This window comes from Sylvia atricapilla, chromosome 1, assembly GCF_009819655.1.
Source record: "Sylvia atricapilla isolate bSylAtr1 chromosome 1, bSylAtr1.pri, whole genome shotgun sequence".
NCBI lineage: Eukaryota > Metazoa > Chordata > Aves > Passeriformes > Sylviidae > Sylvia > Sylvia atricapilla.
Genome location: NC_089140.1, coordinates 45,830,546 through 45,846,758, shown reverse-complemented (window position 1 = coordinate 45,846,758; position 16,213 = coordinate 45,830,546). Strand labels below are relative to the sequence as shown.

The window sequence follows — 16,213 nt, the reverse complement described above, 5'->3', positions numbered from 1 at the left end:
CGGAACATTTGCTCTTTGGAATTTGTATGACAAATTAGATCAGGATAAAGTTGACTTTAAAAGCAAGTGCCATAGGAGGAAATAACATGGTTTAGATTAGCATACAACACATTATAAACAGAAAGATATACATCTTTGAAGCATTTGTTTTATATTATGAGTAAGGATATTAAAAATGTGGGCACACTTTAGATTTAAATTAACACTCTATAACTTTGCCAAGAGCACAGAAGACCACTGCTTATCATTTTAAATTGTAATACTGCAATACAAGGTGACCTCTGCTTCTGAAAGTCAACCATAATAATGCATTTATTTTCCGTAATGTGACCAGTTAGATTAGAATTTTACTAACAACTGAGAATGATAAATGATTATGGCTTATTTTATCACCTGTAATATGTTGGGTAGTTTCTAAATTTGCAAGTCAAGCTACTTGCAAGATTTTCTCTATTTTGTGAAGTATATTTTCTCACAAATTAAAGGTGATACAAAGGAATGCCTTGAACAGCTTGCTTTCCTTACAAGTTTTATCTTTGATTTTAAGAATTTCTAAAATGGCTATAAGTGATCTTCTTTTATTAACTGGTTATGGTCTTCCCAAGATAATTAATTCCTGATTTGTTTAAATAATAGGAAAATAGGATGCAAGTCATTCTGAAGCTGCATTCTGTAACTGAATAGAAGCTCCTGAGTGGGATTTATGTTGTTGTTTACTGCAGCTGTATGACAAAATACGAAGATTTCATTTAACAAGATGCTGTCAAATATAATCAGTATTGATGATGATTGCTCTTGCTATTTTCACAGAGCTAGGGGATTTTTAAATTAAAAGCATTCTCTGCATATGAACAAGAACACAGACTAAAACCTTTTATAAGCATATGCTTCATTTAGAACTGCAAAACGTACATGAAATCTCATCTGGTTTAGGGAAACTCCAGCAAAAGCATAAAGAAAACCCATCAACACAAGACTTATTGGTGAGACTGAGACACTGAAGCTGTTCAAAACAGCACGACAGCAGCCACAGGCGTACACCAAACACATGCACAGTGCATAGATCAATTCAGCTTGCTGGATTGTTTAGACTAATATGGTAACAGCAAACAGGGACATAAAGAGCATGCACCTTCCTCCAGAAAAGTCCACCACATTTTTGTCAGTGCTTTTTCAGACAAAGTGCTTCAGTAAAATGACACACAACTGTGTTATTTGCTGAATGACTCAGAGAGGGACAGTGGGGAGGACTGATGGGAGCTATTTCTAATGGCAAGCAAGAACATGCACATTTCCTAGTGACAACAACTATTTATTAAGTAAATAATTTATTAAAACAGTTCAGTGGCTCTGATTTGTGTATATTTTCTTTTGCAGCAGTAGCTCAGAAACTCAGACAGCAAAAGATAGGAACTCAAGCAGAAAAAAAAAATCTTCATATTGATGATTCATTATCACATTGACTGTAAAGAAATCAGCTGTTAGACTCTTTCCTCTTTGGCTTTTGAACATCCAGATGACCTCATTTCTTTCCAAATGATCACATGCCTTGTGGCAGAAACATGCATGCTGGCCACTCCTTATTTTACTGCTGAAGAGAATTCTTGAAACTATTTTAAAACTCACTTTCTGATATAAGAGTTTCTACCTACAAAAGCAAAACCAGGGTCACTTTTAATTCCTGTGGAGGCTGTCAGTCCTAATAAACCTACTAATAAAAATTAATTAAAAGGTAATCTGAAGCAAAGTGTGAGTAAGCTCTGTGTCAATCTTTTGGTTCATTTTCTTGCTACAGAATGAGCTATGAGCTCATCCATAGAAAAAGAGAGTAGAAAAGTCAACAGAACTAGTTTGAGAAAACAGTTTGACAGGAAACCATAATGAAGGTTTTAGTTATGTTGCCTGTTTGGCTTCCTGCCTTAATTCACATTTTGTAAATTGTAGAACACAGAAAACATAATGATTTGGTTTGTATTTTCAAAATTCAATACACTAAACCAGAAACTTCATCACCCTGCTCCAGAATGGTGATGGTCCACTTGTGAGGACACAGAGAGAACCCCTCTTTAGCCTTCCCTCTCGATTCTGAGACACTAGAACAAAGTACTGCTTGATACATTAAAAATGGACCATTTCTGAAACTCTGATTGTGAAAACACGAAAACCCCATTTTATTGTCTTGCTGTACTGGAAAGCGCCTAGAGAAGTGCTTTTTATGAAGTGATGTGCACCATTTTGCATCAAGCTTTTGATGTCTTTTTCTTTTATGGCTATAGATTCTCTTGCAGGTGCAGGACAGAAAGCTAACGGAGTGTATTTTTACTTACTGTAAGGTTTTTACTTACATGTATCCATCCGTACAGGACAGATCAAAGACAATACTTGTGCTCAGTCTGAATCCCTGATCTTGCTACTGGATCTGCTTCAATGGACTTCTACTGACTAGCAAGCTAGTATTACAGCAAGGTTTCCCTAACCAGTAACTCACAGCATTGGAACCCATTTTAAAACACCATGTTAAACAAGTACTATAGTAATGTAAATTAGCGAGTTGAGAGAAAGTGGGGACAGGACCAGTCTAACAACTTTTCAGCTCAGGGCAATGTTTTACTAGCATTACAGGAGTATTTCATAAGCATAATACTTCCCCTAAGGTGCTATTTGACAGGGCAGAGCAGATTCTCATTTTAAAGAGATTTAAGAAGGAAGACGTGGGAGCAGCCGTGTATCAGCAAGGTGTTAACAGCAAGGTAACTCTACAGAGTCTGACAGAAAAAAGCACTGGAAAAAATTATCTGTAAAATTCCAGTAATTGTGCAGCTACTTAGACACAAAATTATGTAGGCCAGAGGAAAAGTTGTGATTATGAAGTAAATTGAGAAAGAGCTGCCTTGTGTCGAGCCCTGGAACAAAGAGGTTAAAGCAGAGAAGGAAATGAAGATGGAAGTTTTAATGGGTGATAAAAGGAAGGTAATGAAAGTGTCTGAAACAATGGCAGTGTCAGAGTTTAGGACTAGGGATTTTTGAACAGAAAATGTAGGAAGATCAGAGGGGGAAGTATAAGATAACTGTGAGAGTGAATATCCAAATACTGCTAATTTTTGGATTTAGTGATATTGAAACAATGGAAATGTATGTTAAGTATAATCCACCACACTATCAGACAAAGCAGGAAAACTTTTTAAAAAGCTCAGATCAGAATTGTGTAAGGGCAAGTGGAGCGACATTTTGGGTATCTACTCACCCCTGCAGCCTCTTTCTGGTATTGTTACCATGTCACTTGGTTCTTAGTATGCTTTTTACTATTTAATGAATCTCTCCCTATTGGACAGATTTGGGCAAATAGGATTACATATCTGAAATACCTTTCTGCAGTTCAGGAATACTATGTCTGTCAGTCATGTGTGAAACAATCTGCAATCTCAAAGAAATGGTAACAGCTGTTTCCAGACAGCTCTGAGAAAAGCTTTATTGTACCACTGGTATACTAGTACAGAACTAAGATGTGAAAAGCTTGGTTTACTGTAAGCTAGCTCTATGTTGTGCTTCCAATCCAACAAACTCCACACAAATCCTTTCAACCTTAAAACAATCTATCTTCCTGCATTTGAAAGACTTGCTCTTCTTCTTTTTACGTTATCGCTCTTGGAGAAAAAAAGTAAAAAAGTATTTTTTAAACTCCAAATCATGTTTCTTACGGGATTTGTGAAGGGGGATTTCCACATTCAGATTTTCAATTAAAATCTGCAACATCATTTAGCTTTTACTCAACTCCATTCTTTCTAGAAGCCTTCTTGAGCAAGGGCCGAATTCAGACAAATGCTTGCAACAGAGCTGTTGTAGTGACAGTTAAAATATTCTAAGACAATGATACCATTAAAAAATTCAAAAATTACATTTTATTTCTGTATTTCCTAAGACATCAAAGGTGTACATATCGTTCATGTGCCATCTCTAATAAAAATTCAGCGACTCACAATGAACAGTTTCATATGCTTGTCTGAACAGCAAAACACTGTACTACTACAAACAAACTAAAAAAAAAAAAAAAAGTCTCAAATGGTGTCTGTATATTCCTTAGATACAAGGCTTCAGGAAGGAAACTGATTTCCTCATCCTGTTAGTGTTCATAAACTGCCAAGATATCAGCCGGATGAACTCTTCCCACACTGAGGGGCTACGGTTGCTTTTTATGTTATTGAGCGATAAACCAGTGCATTCACTGCACAATTAACACCATCAGGCTGACACACCACAATACCAAAAACTGTTCATCCTCTAAGGCAGGAGAAGAGCTTCTTCATACACAAAGTATCATGGGTTGCTATTGTTCAGTTGCTGAAAGGTGAGGCACTTACAGAACAGCATTCAAGCAAATTCCATCAAAGACTGGGGTCCACTGCTATAGGTGCAATTTATAGAACCAACAATATACAAACTCCTTTTCCTGACCAATTTACGAAAGAGGAAGCAGCATTATCCTGACATTTAGATGCAAAGCCAAGGTACAAAAGGAGAGACTTATTCTCTCCTTTTGGAGTATGGAGAATTAAACCACAGAGAAAACTAAACAGAGTATTAGGAACCTTAATTTTCATACTTAATTTTCATTTAAAATAGTTAAGCATCATGACTTATACACAACGAAGTTTGAGAAACTGGTTACATCAGAAGAGCAACAGGACTTAGTGGAACCAGAGTGCAGTTCAAAACTTGGGGAATCTTTAATATGAAATCTCAATCCCAGGAGAGAACTGATAGATGTTGGCTGTTTCAAAACAATACAGAATTCTTACTACAGTGCAGCAGTTAAATGTACACACATTCTCCTGATAAAATTGTTTTGTAACTTCAGTATAATGTAATGATTACCACGCTAAAAGATACTATCATTTTCAAATTTAGAAATAAAATTCTTCAGGCAATAATCAATACACAATGTTTTTTTATGATTGCTGCACTGAATTACAGTGCATGTCTTTGGACCACACAAGTGAAATTTTATCTTTAAATGCAGACAGAGGCTGAGGACAATACACTTCCAATTTTTATATGCTTCCTTTTCATTCTTATATCAGAGGGAGATCCAGAAAATGTTTATTGTTTTCATTTTCCAGTGATTTTAGTAGCAAGAAAAGACTTCCTTGTTTGACATTCAAAATGCTACAGGATTAAGCTTCATGTTTGATAAGTTGTTAATTAAGATACCTTAGTGCTCTTTGTCATTTTATCCACTGATAGCTGATAATTCTGTATTTCTTAACATGTATTAGAATTCCAAGTTCAGAAGGCACTATATGTATAAGTAATTATCCTGGATCTCTTCCGCCTCCATCTCAGCCAATGCGGAAAACGGTCATGCTAACTACTTTTTATTCAGTATTATTTTAATTAGATGGCATGTCATAGTATAATACCAGATGGATCATGTCTGATGCCACTTGTTATTCCAGACAGTTAAACTTCTATTAAGACATTTCAAAATCACTGGAAATGGAAAACACATGCAAAACCCCCACTCTCCCTACCATATCTTCTTGTTTCCGTAAGCTCTGCATCTTTGTTACTGCTTTGAACAAGAGAGGTCTTTCCTTGGCAATTAACATTACAGGACCATGCACAACACTTAAATATATAATCAGTTTAGTAGCACTGCTCTGCAAACACTTGATGCTTTTTGAGATGTTTTCTGGGATGTTTTTTGGGATTACTGTTGACAATAAACCCATTAAAACAGCATCCAAAAGCAAACATTAGGTCCAAAACCTAATTAGGTCCACAAACCTAGTTTGTGGCCAGCCACAATGCAGAATATATTCTTATCTTCCCACATGCATCTTGGGACTTTTCCCAATAAACCTTAAAATCAGTTGCTAAACTCTGGCATGCACATCCCTTATTTCACAGGCTTTAACTGTATCAGCACCACACAACTTAGCCCATTTTGTATTGAAACCTGTCTACAACTGTGAAAGGTCTCAGCAAAGAAACCCTGTCTACCATTCCCATTCTCCACGGCAGGTTAATTTACAGCATACTCTCCTTCAGTCTCTGGAGCATCCTAAAAGAGTAGGACTTTTATTGGACACTCTTTCAGTCTTTCTAGTATCCAGCCCTCTGATACAGTTGGCTTTGCTTGAATTCCTGAGACAAAATATTTGTAATCCAAAGGTTCTGGCACAGTTATTTAGAAAAGGGCTGTTTCTGTCCTAGTGTTCAGCTCTTAATAATGCCAGCCATATTCAGGAGCAGTTAGCAGCTGACACATGAATTCCTCATGCAAGTCCTGTCTTGAAAGTTTCTGCTATCTCCATTTCTCTGTCTAGTTTCAAGAAATCCACCTCTGTGTGCAAGGAAAAAGGAACGAAAGGCAAAAAAGAGAAAGGTGGGAATGACACAAGGTTCAAATTTGTTTAACAATTATGACAGAAGGTGACAAGGTAGATAAAGAATTCAGAGGTAAGTGACACATGTACTGAGTTACAGACATTTCATCAAATTTCTTGTCCTTTTTCCTAGAACAGCTATATGAAGCTTACAAATACCTTTCCACATCTCTGATGCAATGTGGGGAGCCATAGGTGCAACCATAATGCAGAGTGAAGCCAAAGCATCTTCAAATTCTGTGCTGTGGAGAACAAGAGGCCGAGGAGCTTGCTGAGCAAAAAAGCAAGGAAAAATAAACAAACTATTAACATTCTGAGGTGGGGGAAAAGTAGTTTAATTAAAAAGAAAATGCAGTAATAAAACCTAAAATCAATGTCAATGCTAAGGAGAGTGTAATTTCACAATAAATTGGAAACTTATGAAAATGGAGAATTAAAATCACAACTCTTGGTCACAGTGCTCTCAAACACTTAGAAGCTAATCCTGAAGTGGCTGATGAAGACCCTTGGGGATCTGCTCTAGCATTTAACTCTGAACACACATTCTTGTGGACAACAGTGGCCCTCAAAATCATTTTGAGCGTTGCCTTTTGTAGAACTGCAATCTTAGGCATAACTAGAGCTATCTGAGAAGAGGTAAAGCACTTGTATATGACAGTCAAACTGTGTTGAATGCAACATAGATTTTGTTTGGACAAGGTTCAATTGTACAGGATCAGAGTGGCTTCAGTAAAGCTGAAATAAGTGACAAAGTGATGTTTTAGAGCTGAAGGAAGCTTTGGGAATGAGAAGCACATCAAAGTATTTTACAGTTTTATGTTCTCATTTTAGTAAAGTGTCTGGCTTCTTTAATATAGAAAACGTTCAATTTTTGGCAAAAGGTAACTTGACTGACAAAATCTGAACTTCATTTCCCCATTTAACTTACTTAACTTAAAGAAAACTTAAAAGAAAAGATACAGCACTAAAAGTAATCAGATGAACTTTTTGTTTCTTTACCTGTGTAAGAGATTACACTCCATGGCAAATTCAGCTGCTGCATTTATTTTGTAATCTATCTCTCTAATGAAACAGCACAAAAAAAATGTAAATACATGCCATCTTATGAAAATTATTTGATATGAGGAACACCCACTCTCATCCACTAGAAAATTGTCCAAAACCAGTGATTTGCTTGACCGCAAATGTTGCCAGAGGGCATGTTATCACTTACAGTGCAACCTATGTTTGAGAAAGTTTTAGTAACTACTACCCACTTTCAATGTTTAATCCTTCCCCACTTCTCCACTTCCTACTTTTAACAGGGAGCTAAAGAGGAAGCGTCAGCATGCTATGCAGAAACTTACTCTTCAAAGACACTGCACTGCCTTCTTTGCTCAAGAAATACATCAGTGTTCAAGTATTTGGCTGTCTGTAGGACACTTAGTTTTATTTTTTTTAACATTCATTCTACCATTCATTAGCCCCAAATGCCTATGAGGCATTGAGTTGGAGGTAAAAAACTGTGTGTTACCTCCCCAACACTATACAGGATGCCAGACTTAAGTTGTCTCAGTATAGCACCTGTGCACAACCTAATTATCTTCTTGTTAAGTTCCTTGATTTCTGCCAGTAAGCACCTTGGAATCCATAAGGTATAAAACAGTATTTCAATAAAGCAGCTAAAACTTTCAAAATTATATTTAATTTCTGGTCTATGTCAGGTTACCATTATAGGTCTGAAGGATTGCTCAACCAGATGTAAGAGTAGTAATGAAAATAATTATAATAGTTTATTATATTTCATCTATCACCACTTGGCTGATAAATAACATAATCTAAATTAAAAATCTTAAAACTTAAGTTCAGCAGCGTAAGCTGTCTTTGAGGACTGACTATGTGTGATTTTCCTTGCAAAGAATAAGCCTTTTAAGATCAGAATGTTTGGTAATTCTATAATGTACTACTCTACCTAGCTACCTATGCAACTTGGCTAAAATCAAGAGAACAAAAACCAGAACTAAACAAAATGTATCCTCTTCAAATTACAGGATGCAGACATAAACATCAGAATCTGGTGGATCTAATACCATCAAGCTCTTCCTGCAAAACTGTTTATATTACAGGGTTACAGTGATACTAGAACACGCTGCTTTTGAACTGAGTAACTTAACAAGGCTCTTGGCTTAGTAATACTGTTTATGAAGTTGATGACTTACAGAAAGCTGGACCTATAGTTCAGGCAGCTCCTGCTTTGTAGAAAGACTGATAGAAGCAGTGTCTGAGAGAAAAATACCTTCATTAATACCATATACTTACATAGAGTACATTTGTAAGGCTCATCAGTCGGGAAATAGCTGCATTGAACAAATGATCCTTTGTGAAGTACTCAGTTACCTGGTATTAGAAGAAAAGGTCTACCGTTATATCCTTATAATTCTCAAACTTGGAAAACTGGGTTTTTAATTGAAAAAAAAATTACTGATAATCAATTTCAAATGGTGAAGTATGTGCATCTTACCTCTTACATGAAAATCACTTTGGTATGCAAACACATCATATGTGCAATCATGTGTGTGGGGGGAAGATAAAAATCATATAAAAATTCAACTGACTAGCTTCCCTTCTGTTACAGGATTTAAAAAGCTTCAATCAATGCTATGAAAAATGTGCATTAGTCACTCTTTATTTCCTTTAATAAAATATCTTCCCTTTGCCCCTACAAGAAGCCTTCTCTCTTGTAAATACATTTATACTGGTGAAAACTTGATTACAAGATTAGAATTATAAAGTCTGTTAAATGATCTGGAATAGCCCTCACAGCAGGGTTTAGAATGGCAAAAGTTTTTATTCACAGAAAAATATTTGAAGTTAAATCTGCAGCTATTTATGTTTCCTTCTGATTTTTGGATAATTGAATTGATATTAATCACAGCAGGAGACAACATATAACAAGAGATGAACAACTACTTCAGTATTTTTTTCAAGGCTATGCTAATATATTTTCACCAGAGTCCTTTTTCATTCTATATGAAACAACAGGCATGATAATGAGGTATGAAGCAAAGAGACCAAAGCTTTTGTTAGGGTAACCTACAGAACTCACCTATGGTATTGTTACTTGAAATGGAGTTACTCTAATCCCAGATTGATAAAACTTTAATGTCATAACATTTCATTCCTTAAATGAGGCATATATCCTTTAAATAAGTTCTGTCCCACAAGATTTGTAGGTAAATAAAATTATTTACATAGAGAATAATTCACTTAAAAAAATAGCTACTCATCTGGGGAAAAAGCTTTTGGCTCTGTAAGTCAAACATATGGTTTTAGCATAAGAAGCAACTTATTTAGTCATTTAGAAACTATGTAAGTGTTTCTTTTAACCTCAGAAATCACCAGATTCTTCTGCTCCCAGATCCTTCTGGCCTCAGCCTTCTCTTTCTTATTTAGAAGCTCAGGATTTGGCATGGTTCCTGAAGTCCTTGCTTCAATAAGTTTGGTTACAAGTGCCCAGAGACGCATCTGCCATCTCTGAACGCCGGGCATGGCATCAGCTGAGATTAATGAAAGATTTCAGAAAGAAATGTCAGTTTCAAGTAAAGAATTCAAACCGATAAAGAATAGCAGGATCAGAACACTGGAGTGAAACATTCTTTAAAAAAACTCTCTACTTTAAATGAAAGATATGAATGCAATTAAAAATGTCTTTACAAGCAATGCTGAGTTGCTTTAATAGAAAAAAAATCAGATAAAAGTATTTTTCTGCAATGGCTTTAAAACAAACATATATAGCAAGAATACAGAATAGAATATTTACTAAAATCTGTAAAATAACCCAGTATTATGTTAATGCTAGAATGCTCATTTTGTGTTTTAATGACTCTATAAAGGAGTTGTACGTGCTCTCATTTTTTCAACTCATGGCAGAATACAAATATATACATATACAAATGGCAGTATACAAATATACACAAGTATGCATACACGTATTTTTTCAAATTGAGAAGTTTCTTTTCAAATTTGATTTTAGCAAGTACGTATACTTTTATTGCTAGAGATGCTATTGTGCTAATGAGTATAGGCTATGACCCTTGGTATCCTCTTTTGACACTGCTTAGTTTGGATGGGAAGACTGTGAAGCTGTTGACCTTGACCCTGAAGCATCAGTCCTACTCCATGGCTGCTCACACCACAGGAGAGAATGACATGAGGCCCTGCCTTGAGGTCCACCACTGAAAGGACAAGGAATCTAATCTGAAGGGCAATCATCCAAAGGCTATCACATCCAGTGGAGACAAGGATTATGACAACTGAGAACCACCATCTAACATTCTCTGAATGAAAAATATTCCAGTAATGGCTTTGCATGGCAAAGTTTTGGTAGGGAGAGCTACAAGGATGGCCTCTCTGAGAAGCTTCTACGAGCTTCTCCCATGTCTGACAGAGCCAGTTGAACCCAAGAAAAAGGGAGGGATGAGGGGAAGGTAAATTTGGTTTTGCTTCTCATTACTCTAACTTTAATTGGTAATACAGTAAATTAATTTCTCAATCAAGTCTGTTTTGTCCATGATGGCAAATGGTGAGTGAACTCCTTGCCCTTACCTCAACCCACAAGCCTTTTGTTGTACTTTTCTTCCCCTCTTGAACTGAAAAGCAAGGAGTGACAGAGCAGCTTGGTGGGCACCTGAGATCCAGCCCAAGGTCAAACCCAACACAACCTGCTTAATTTCTTTATTTAAGCATTCATAATTTTGTTATCATTAAAAATTTCAGAAAAAACTGTAATGAGATTTAAGAGATGCTTTTCACCTAACTTTCTATTTTCTTCTCCCCTGGAAATATCTTTAGGCTGCTAAAATCTAATTTTGTTCACATTTTCCAATACTTTTAACACAAGATGATTCCAAAATCTTCCTTTGTATTTCTCAAGTGGTAAAAAGGTTGGCTTGAATGACTAAATGCATTTTTGCTAGCATTATAACTACATGTGCTTAGCTTCCTTACAAAATGTTTAATCACTAGGCTCCTGTATACTTTTCAACTAAGATTTGGTACACACTATCCTTACAGTAATCTAATTATTCCATTTTCAAGATCAGAAAATACAGCAAAAAGATTGTGCATCACCAAATTAGCTGCCTCAGAGTGAATTTTGTACCTGTGTAGTGTTTGAGATGTGGCTGTTAAGGCTTAATTCTAAGTGATTCATTTTTAAAGAGACCTTTTCAAATGCTTAGCTCTCTACTGTTGTGATTGGGTGGTGACAGAAAGACAGCTGAGAACTCATAAAGCCCACTCCTCCAGTGGTGCAATTTATATAATATATATATTGCACCAGTGCAATTATTGCACTGGTGCAATAATATATAAAGGAACACAAGTGAATATAAAGTGTGACAGACACAACTGAAATAAAGTTTAGTGCAGGCTGAACTACGTGGCAAGAACTTAACACGTGAAGGAATGAAGAAATACACTTTTTGAAACCAGGAATGGAGTGTTTTGGTAAAACCTTATGTGACAGGAAGGTGAAATGCAAATGTCTAAGACTACATTAAAATGTATGAACTACAGTAGATAAAAGAAATTAAGACCTGTTAGTATGAGGAATTGTATGATAGGAGTAAATAAGTGCACAGGAGGGAAATTCTTAACTTATTCAAGAAGTAAGCTCATAAAAATGTCATATCTAGAAATATTAATTACTAGGAACTCAGATTTATCTTCTAATGAGATTCTTCTAAGAACTATTTCTAGTCCATCTTCCAGAAGCCATTGCATGTGTGTTAATAAATGGAAATAACAAAATATTGTAAAGTTGTATCTGTGATCTGATATGATTAGAAAAAACAGATTATAAAGAAAAATAATGTTCAGTTAATAAATCATTGCTAATTAAAAGAAGATAATGAGGTCCAAGTTTTCAGAAGAAAATACAATTTAAAAAGTAGTTTTCATATCTTCTTTTAGCTTATAAGAGGTAAGCTGCTTGCAATAATTTTTCAAGTTTACCTCTTAGTGACAGCTTTGTGACCCTCTCTCCTTTAAAAGAAACAAGCAATAAAACCTCTTTACGATACTTTTTTGGCTCATTTTTTCCAAAACTTGGGCATCAAGAACTGTATGAATTTTGTGTTTAAAATTTAATACTTGAGAAAAAAGAAATAAACCCACAACAAAACAAACTACAGAAACAATCTGACTTACTTTTAGCATCCCACAAAATGTCTTGCTCTGGAGGAGCAGCAAACAGAATGTAAAGACGCAGGGTGTCAATGCCATATTCTTTCACTATTTCCTCAGGGTCTATTCCATTGTGCTTAGATTTGCTCATTTTTTCCCAGGCAACTTGGAGCTTCTCACCAGTTTTTATGTGAACTGGTTCACTTCCTAAATATTAAAACATACAAAAACTACTGAAACCAATTTTGCTCACTTGTAACACCAATTGATTTTGTTCCCTAAGCATGAGAAGAAACAACTATTGCCAGCATTCTTTTTTTCCCCAAAATAGCTTAAAGAGGAGTACCACCCATTTCAAAGACTCTTCCCCCCCAAGATTTTTCTTGTGTTAATGTTTTTAACACCAGTAATATCCTAATGTTCCTATCACATCATGACAAAAGTCTCCTACCATTTGGAAGCTGTATCTGGTGTGCATCCTAAGTGCTGCCTGGACAGCTCCTGATATTTAAGCTTTTTTATAACCATGACATTTTAAACTGCCTAGATAGGTGTGCTGATTTGATACAATTCTGACCTGTACTTGGCTTTTGCAAATACCAGATTTGCAGTAAGTTATCCCGGAAAGAGTATGTTTTCTTTTGCATGAATTTAGAGACAGAGTGGGGCGTTTACACTGAAAAAGGTGCAACTGAATAAAACCCTCTGGTAAAACCCCCAATCTTTTCTAGAAGAAAATAGGGTAGCAGAAAGTTGCAAAACTTAAGAGGGTGAGTCTTAAACTGTCTTACAGGGTTTGTATCCAGTGGAAACAAGGAAGTATGAGAGGAATGCTTAAGAGAGGCAGATACGACCAAACCATTTCTGTAGCTATAGGTGCCATAGCAATGACTGGTCCAGCTTATGCAGTGAAGGCTCTGCAAAGAACTTGAGAATGAGCACTGTTTCCTACAAGTTTTACATTCCTAATATCTACTGAATACACCTGCACATGTGTTAGTTTTGCTGTAATGTTTTTGTAGGTTATCTGTTTGCTGGGACTAACTGGCTCCATTCAGCAGGCTGCTGAGCACTGTCTTAACAAAACTGACTTTTGATTTTTTGGACTACACTAGAGCCAAAATAAAAAAACACAGCACTGTTTCTGTGTTTGGATGGAATTAAAAGCTGCTGTATTAGTAGGGTCTCCATGCACTCAGCAGTACATGTGAATTCAAAACTCATAGAAGTTGCTCTCCTGTATAAATATTAGAAAGATTATTTTTCCCTTCCAAATTTTCCCAGCACTGAAGCAGTCCCTGGCTTTAGGGACACACCTATGCTGATTTTCCCACGCAGTTTCTCTTACCAGTGAGATCAACCTCCTCTCTCTTCAAACACTGGCCTGTTGTTGTTAGTCTGAATGTCTGATTCTTGATAAGACCTTGAACCAAGAGCTTATGGAAAGGCTCCCTAAGGATGGAAGGAAAAAGAAACTTTTCTGTTGAAAAGAGCTGTCAAAAGCATACTTTATGATAAGTCTCAGTGTTGAGCCAATCAAGCACAATTTTTTAATTAAACAAGCATTTCAAGTTGACTATATATAAATAGTTGTCACCTTAGAAAGAGTACTTTGTGCATTGATTCATGGTGGTTGGCTGGCAAGTCTTAAATACTTATTTGCATTCTGCTCACATTCTTGTACCCTGATTTAGTACTAAGTTATTCTAACATCACTTTTCAAATTAGCATATGGATAATACACAAAAGTTTCTTGGCCAACAGTGCAATTTCCCTAACTTCAAACTGAATCTCTTCTGTAAAAGCATTCAAGTACCTGGCCTCATTGTTACACAAATATTTAGTTCTATCTCCTCTCTGAGGAGCACAGGATTTTGAACAAATCAAAATGTTGTTGCACATTTCTTTCTATAAACAGATAAGACAGTTTCTCTAACATAAGCACCCACATACCTCGTCCCTTTGCAGAACTAGCCAGGAAGACCTAGCTGTATGAAAAAGTACACTAGAAAACAGTGTATCTCAGTGCATCAATTTTTTAGCACCTTACTTTTCTAGCAAAATTTACATCAGGGAGAGTAAACTCCCATGACAGGGCTTAAAAGAGCCTTGAAAGGCAGTAGTGCACTCAGCAAGAAATAAACTCCAAGTAAACACTGCTCTGGTTGACACATTATTGTGGACCCCTCCTTTAATGATCTCGCAATTCTAATGCATTGAGTCACACGTCTGTCACTGTTTTCACTGAAAAAAAAGGCAACAAAATTAATTTCTAAAGCTTTTGATTCCCACTCGGTAGAATAGGAAAGTAAGGCAGTTCTAACACAGCTTTAAGAACAAGAGAGGCCAGGGAAGGAGGTATGGAGCCAGTCCCAGAAAGCATATACAGTGTGGAAGCTTTCTCATGGGACCCTCCAACACAGGGACATGAGTGACCCTCATTCTGGAGGACAGGATCATCAGCACTGATTAATACCGACTTGCACCTCCTAATGCTGACGTGTGCGCAACATCAAACAATTTGAATTTTCTGTGCTTTTACCTAATGAAAATTCAAATGTCTACAAAACAAATTGTGTAAAAAGGATGCATTATTCCTATTAACTTTTTTTAAAAAAAGCCAGAGTATACCCATCTAAAAAAGAAGTAGTAAAACCAGACTTCCATATTTTATTTCATGCGTACAAAAAAGTCGTAATCCAAAACGTGACTCACTGTTACGGAGTTAATATTTTAGTATTATACATATAATGATTATATATATTATATATAATAATATATATAGAATAGTTAGTAATTTATGTTATTAAGAAATATAAATTACTTGACAATTTATATCACAATTTAAAACACAATAATTTAATAATACAATAAAGCATTATTAAGTTATATAACAATTAGACATGTTTCTACCATATTAAAGCAGGTATCTTCCAAGTACTATCCTTAAACACGTTTGATGACTCTGAAGTAAGAAGATTCTTGAAAACAAAACTATAAACTGGGAGAGAAAGTGACAGGCATAATATTTTATCTTCAACATGTTCAAGTTGGAACATGAGTTTCCTTCCTTTCATTTTTTGTATACTTTTAAATATTGTGCAAGTACTGGCCCATATTTATGTATATCACTCAGTCACAAAGACATATGAGTCTCTGCCATGCCACTTGGTTTTATCAACAATGTTAAGTAAGAGCAGCAACGCAAGCACCTCTATAAATATGTTGTAGACAACACTTCAGAGGTTGACTGAAAAATCTTGTTGTTTAGAAGTAAAGGAACTTAACAGAATGAGAACCAAAGTCAAATTTTGACAGTAAAATCAAGAAAAGATATTTTAAAAATAGGAGGCAAAAATCATCTAAAAAAAAAAGTTATAAATTATCCAAGTTAATTAGAAGGTAAAAATTTGGAACAAAAACTTTGTAACCATATCAACAACAATGGTGGGAAAATGCTTCAGGATATAACAGTTTAATATATATTTCTTCTGTCTCTGCAAACTGGAGACATTATACCACAGGAAAAAAAAAATCCCTCCCTATCATTCAATACTTCAGTCTGTTTAAGATCTCAAACAGTTATTAAAATAGCTACACTTCCTGCTATCTAAAGTAAAGCTAATGAGGTAGCCAGATCATCCAAATCAGATAGGGCTCTC

General features: G+C 35.7%; 1 protein-coding gene across 1 annotated transcript in view; it reads right to left on the bottom strand.

Annotated features, from left to right (window-relative positions):
* LARS2 (leucyl-tRNA synthetase 2, mitochondrial) overlaps window positions 1-16,213 on the bottom strand; it is an 83,280-nt gene that overhangs the window by 5,872 nt on the left and 61,195 nt on the right. The window contains 5 exon segments of the mRNA XM_066321497.1: window positions 6,546-6,657; window positions 8,685-8,762; window positions 9,753-9,922; window positions 12,576-12,758; window positions 13,900-14,003. Coding sequence (XP_066177594.1) covers window positions 6,546-6,657; window positions 8,685-8,762; window positions 9,753-9,922; window positions 12,576-12,758; window positions 13,900-14,003 — 647 coding nt within the window.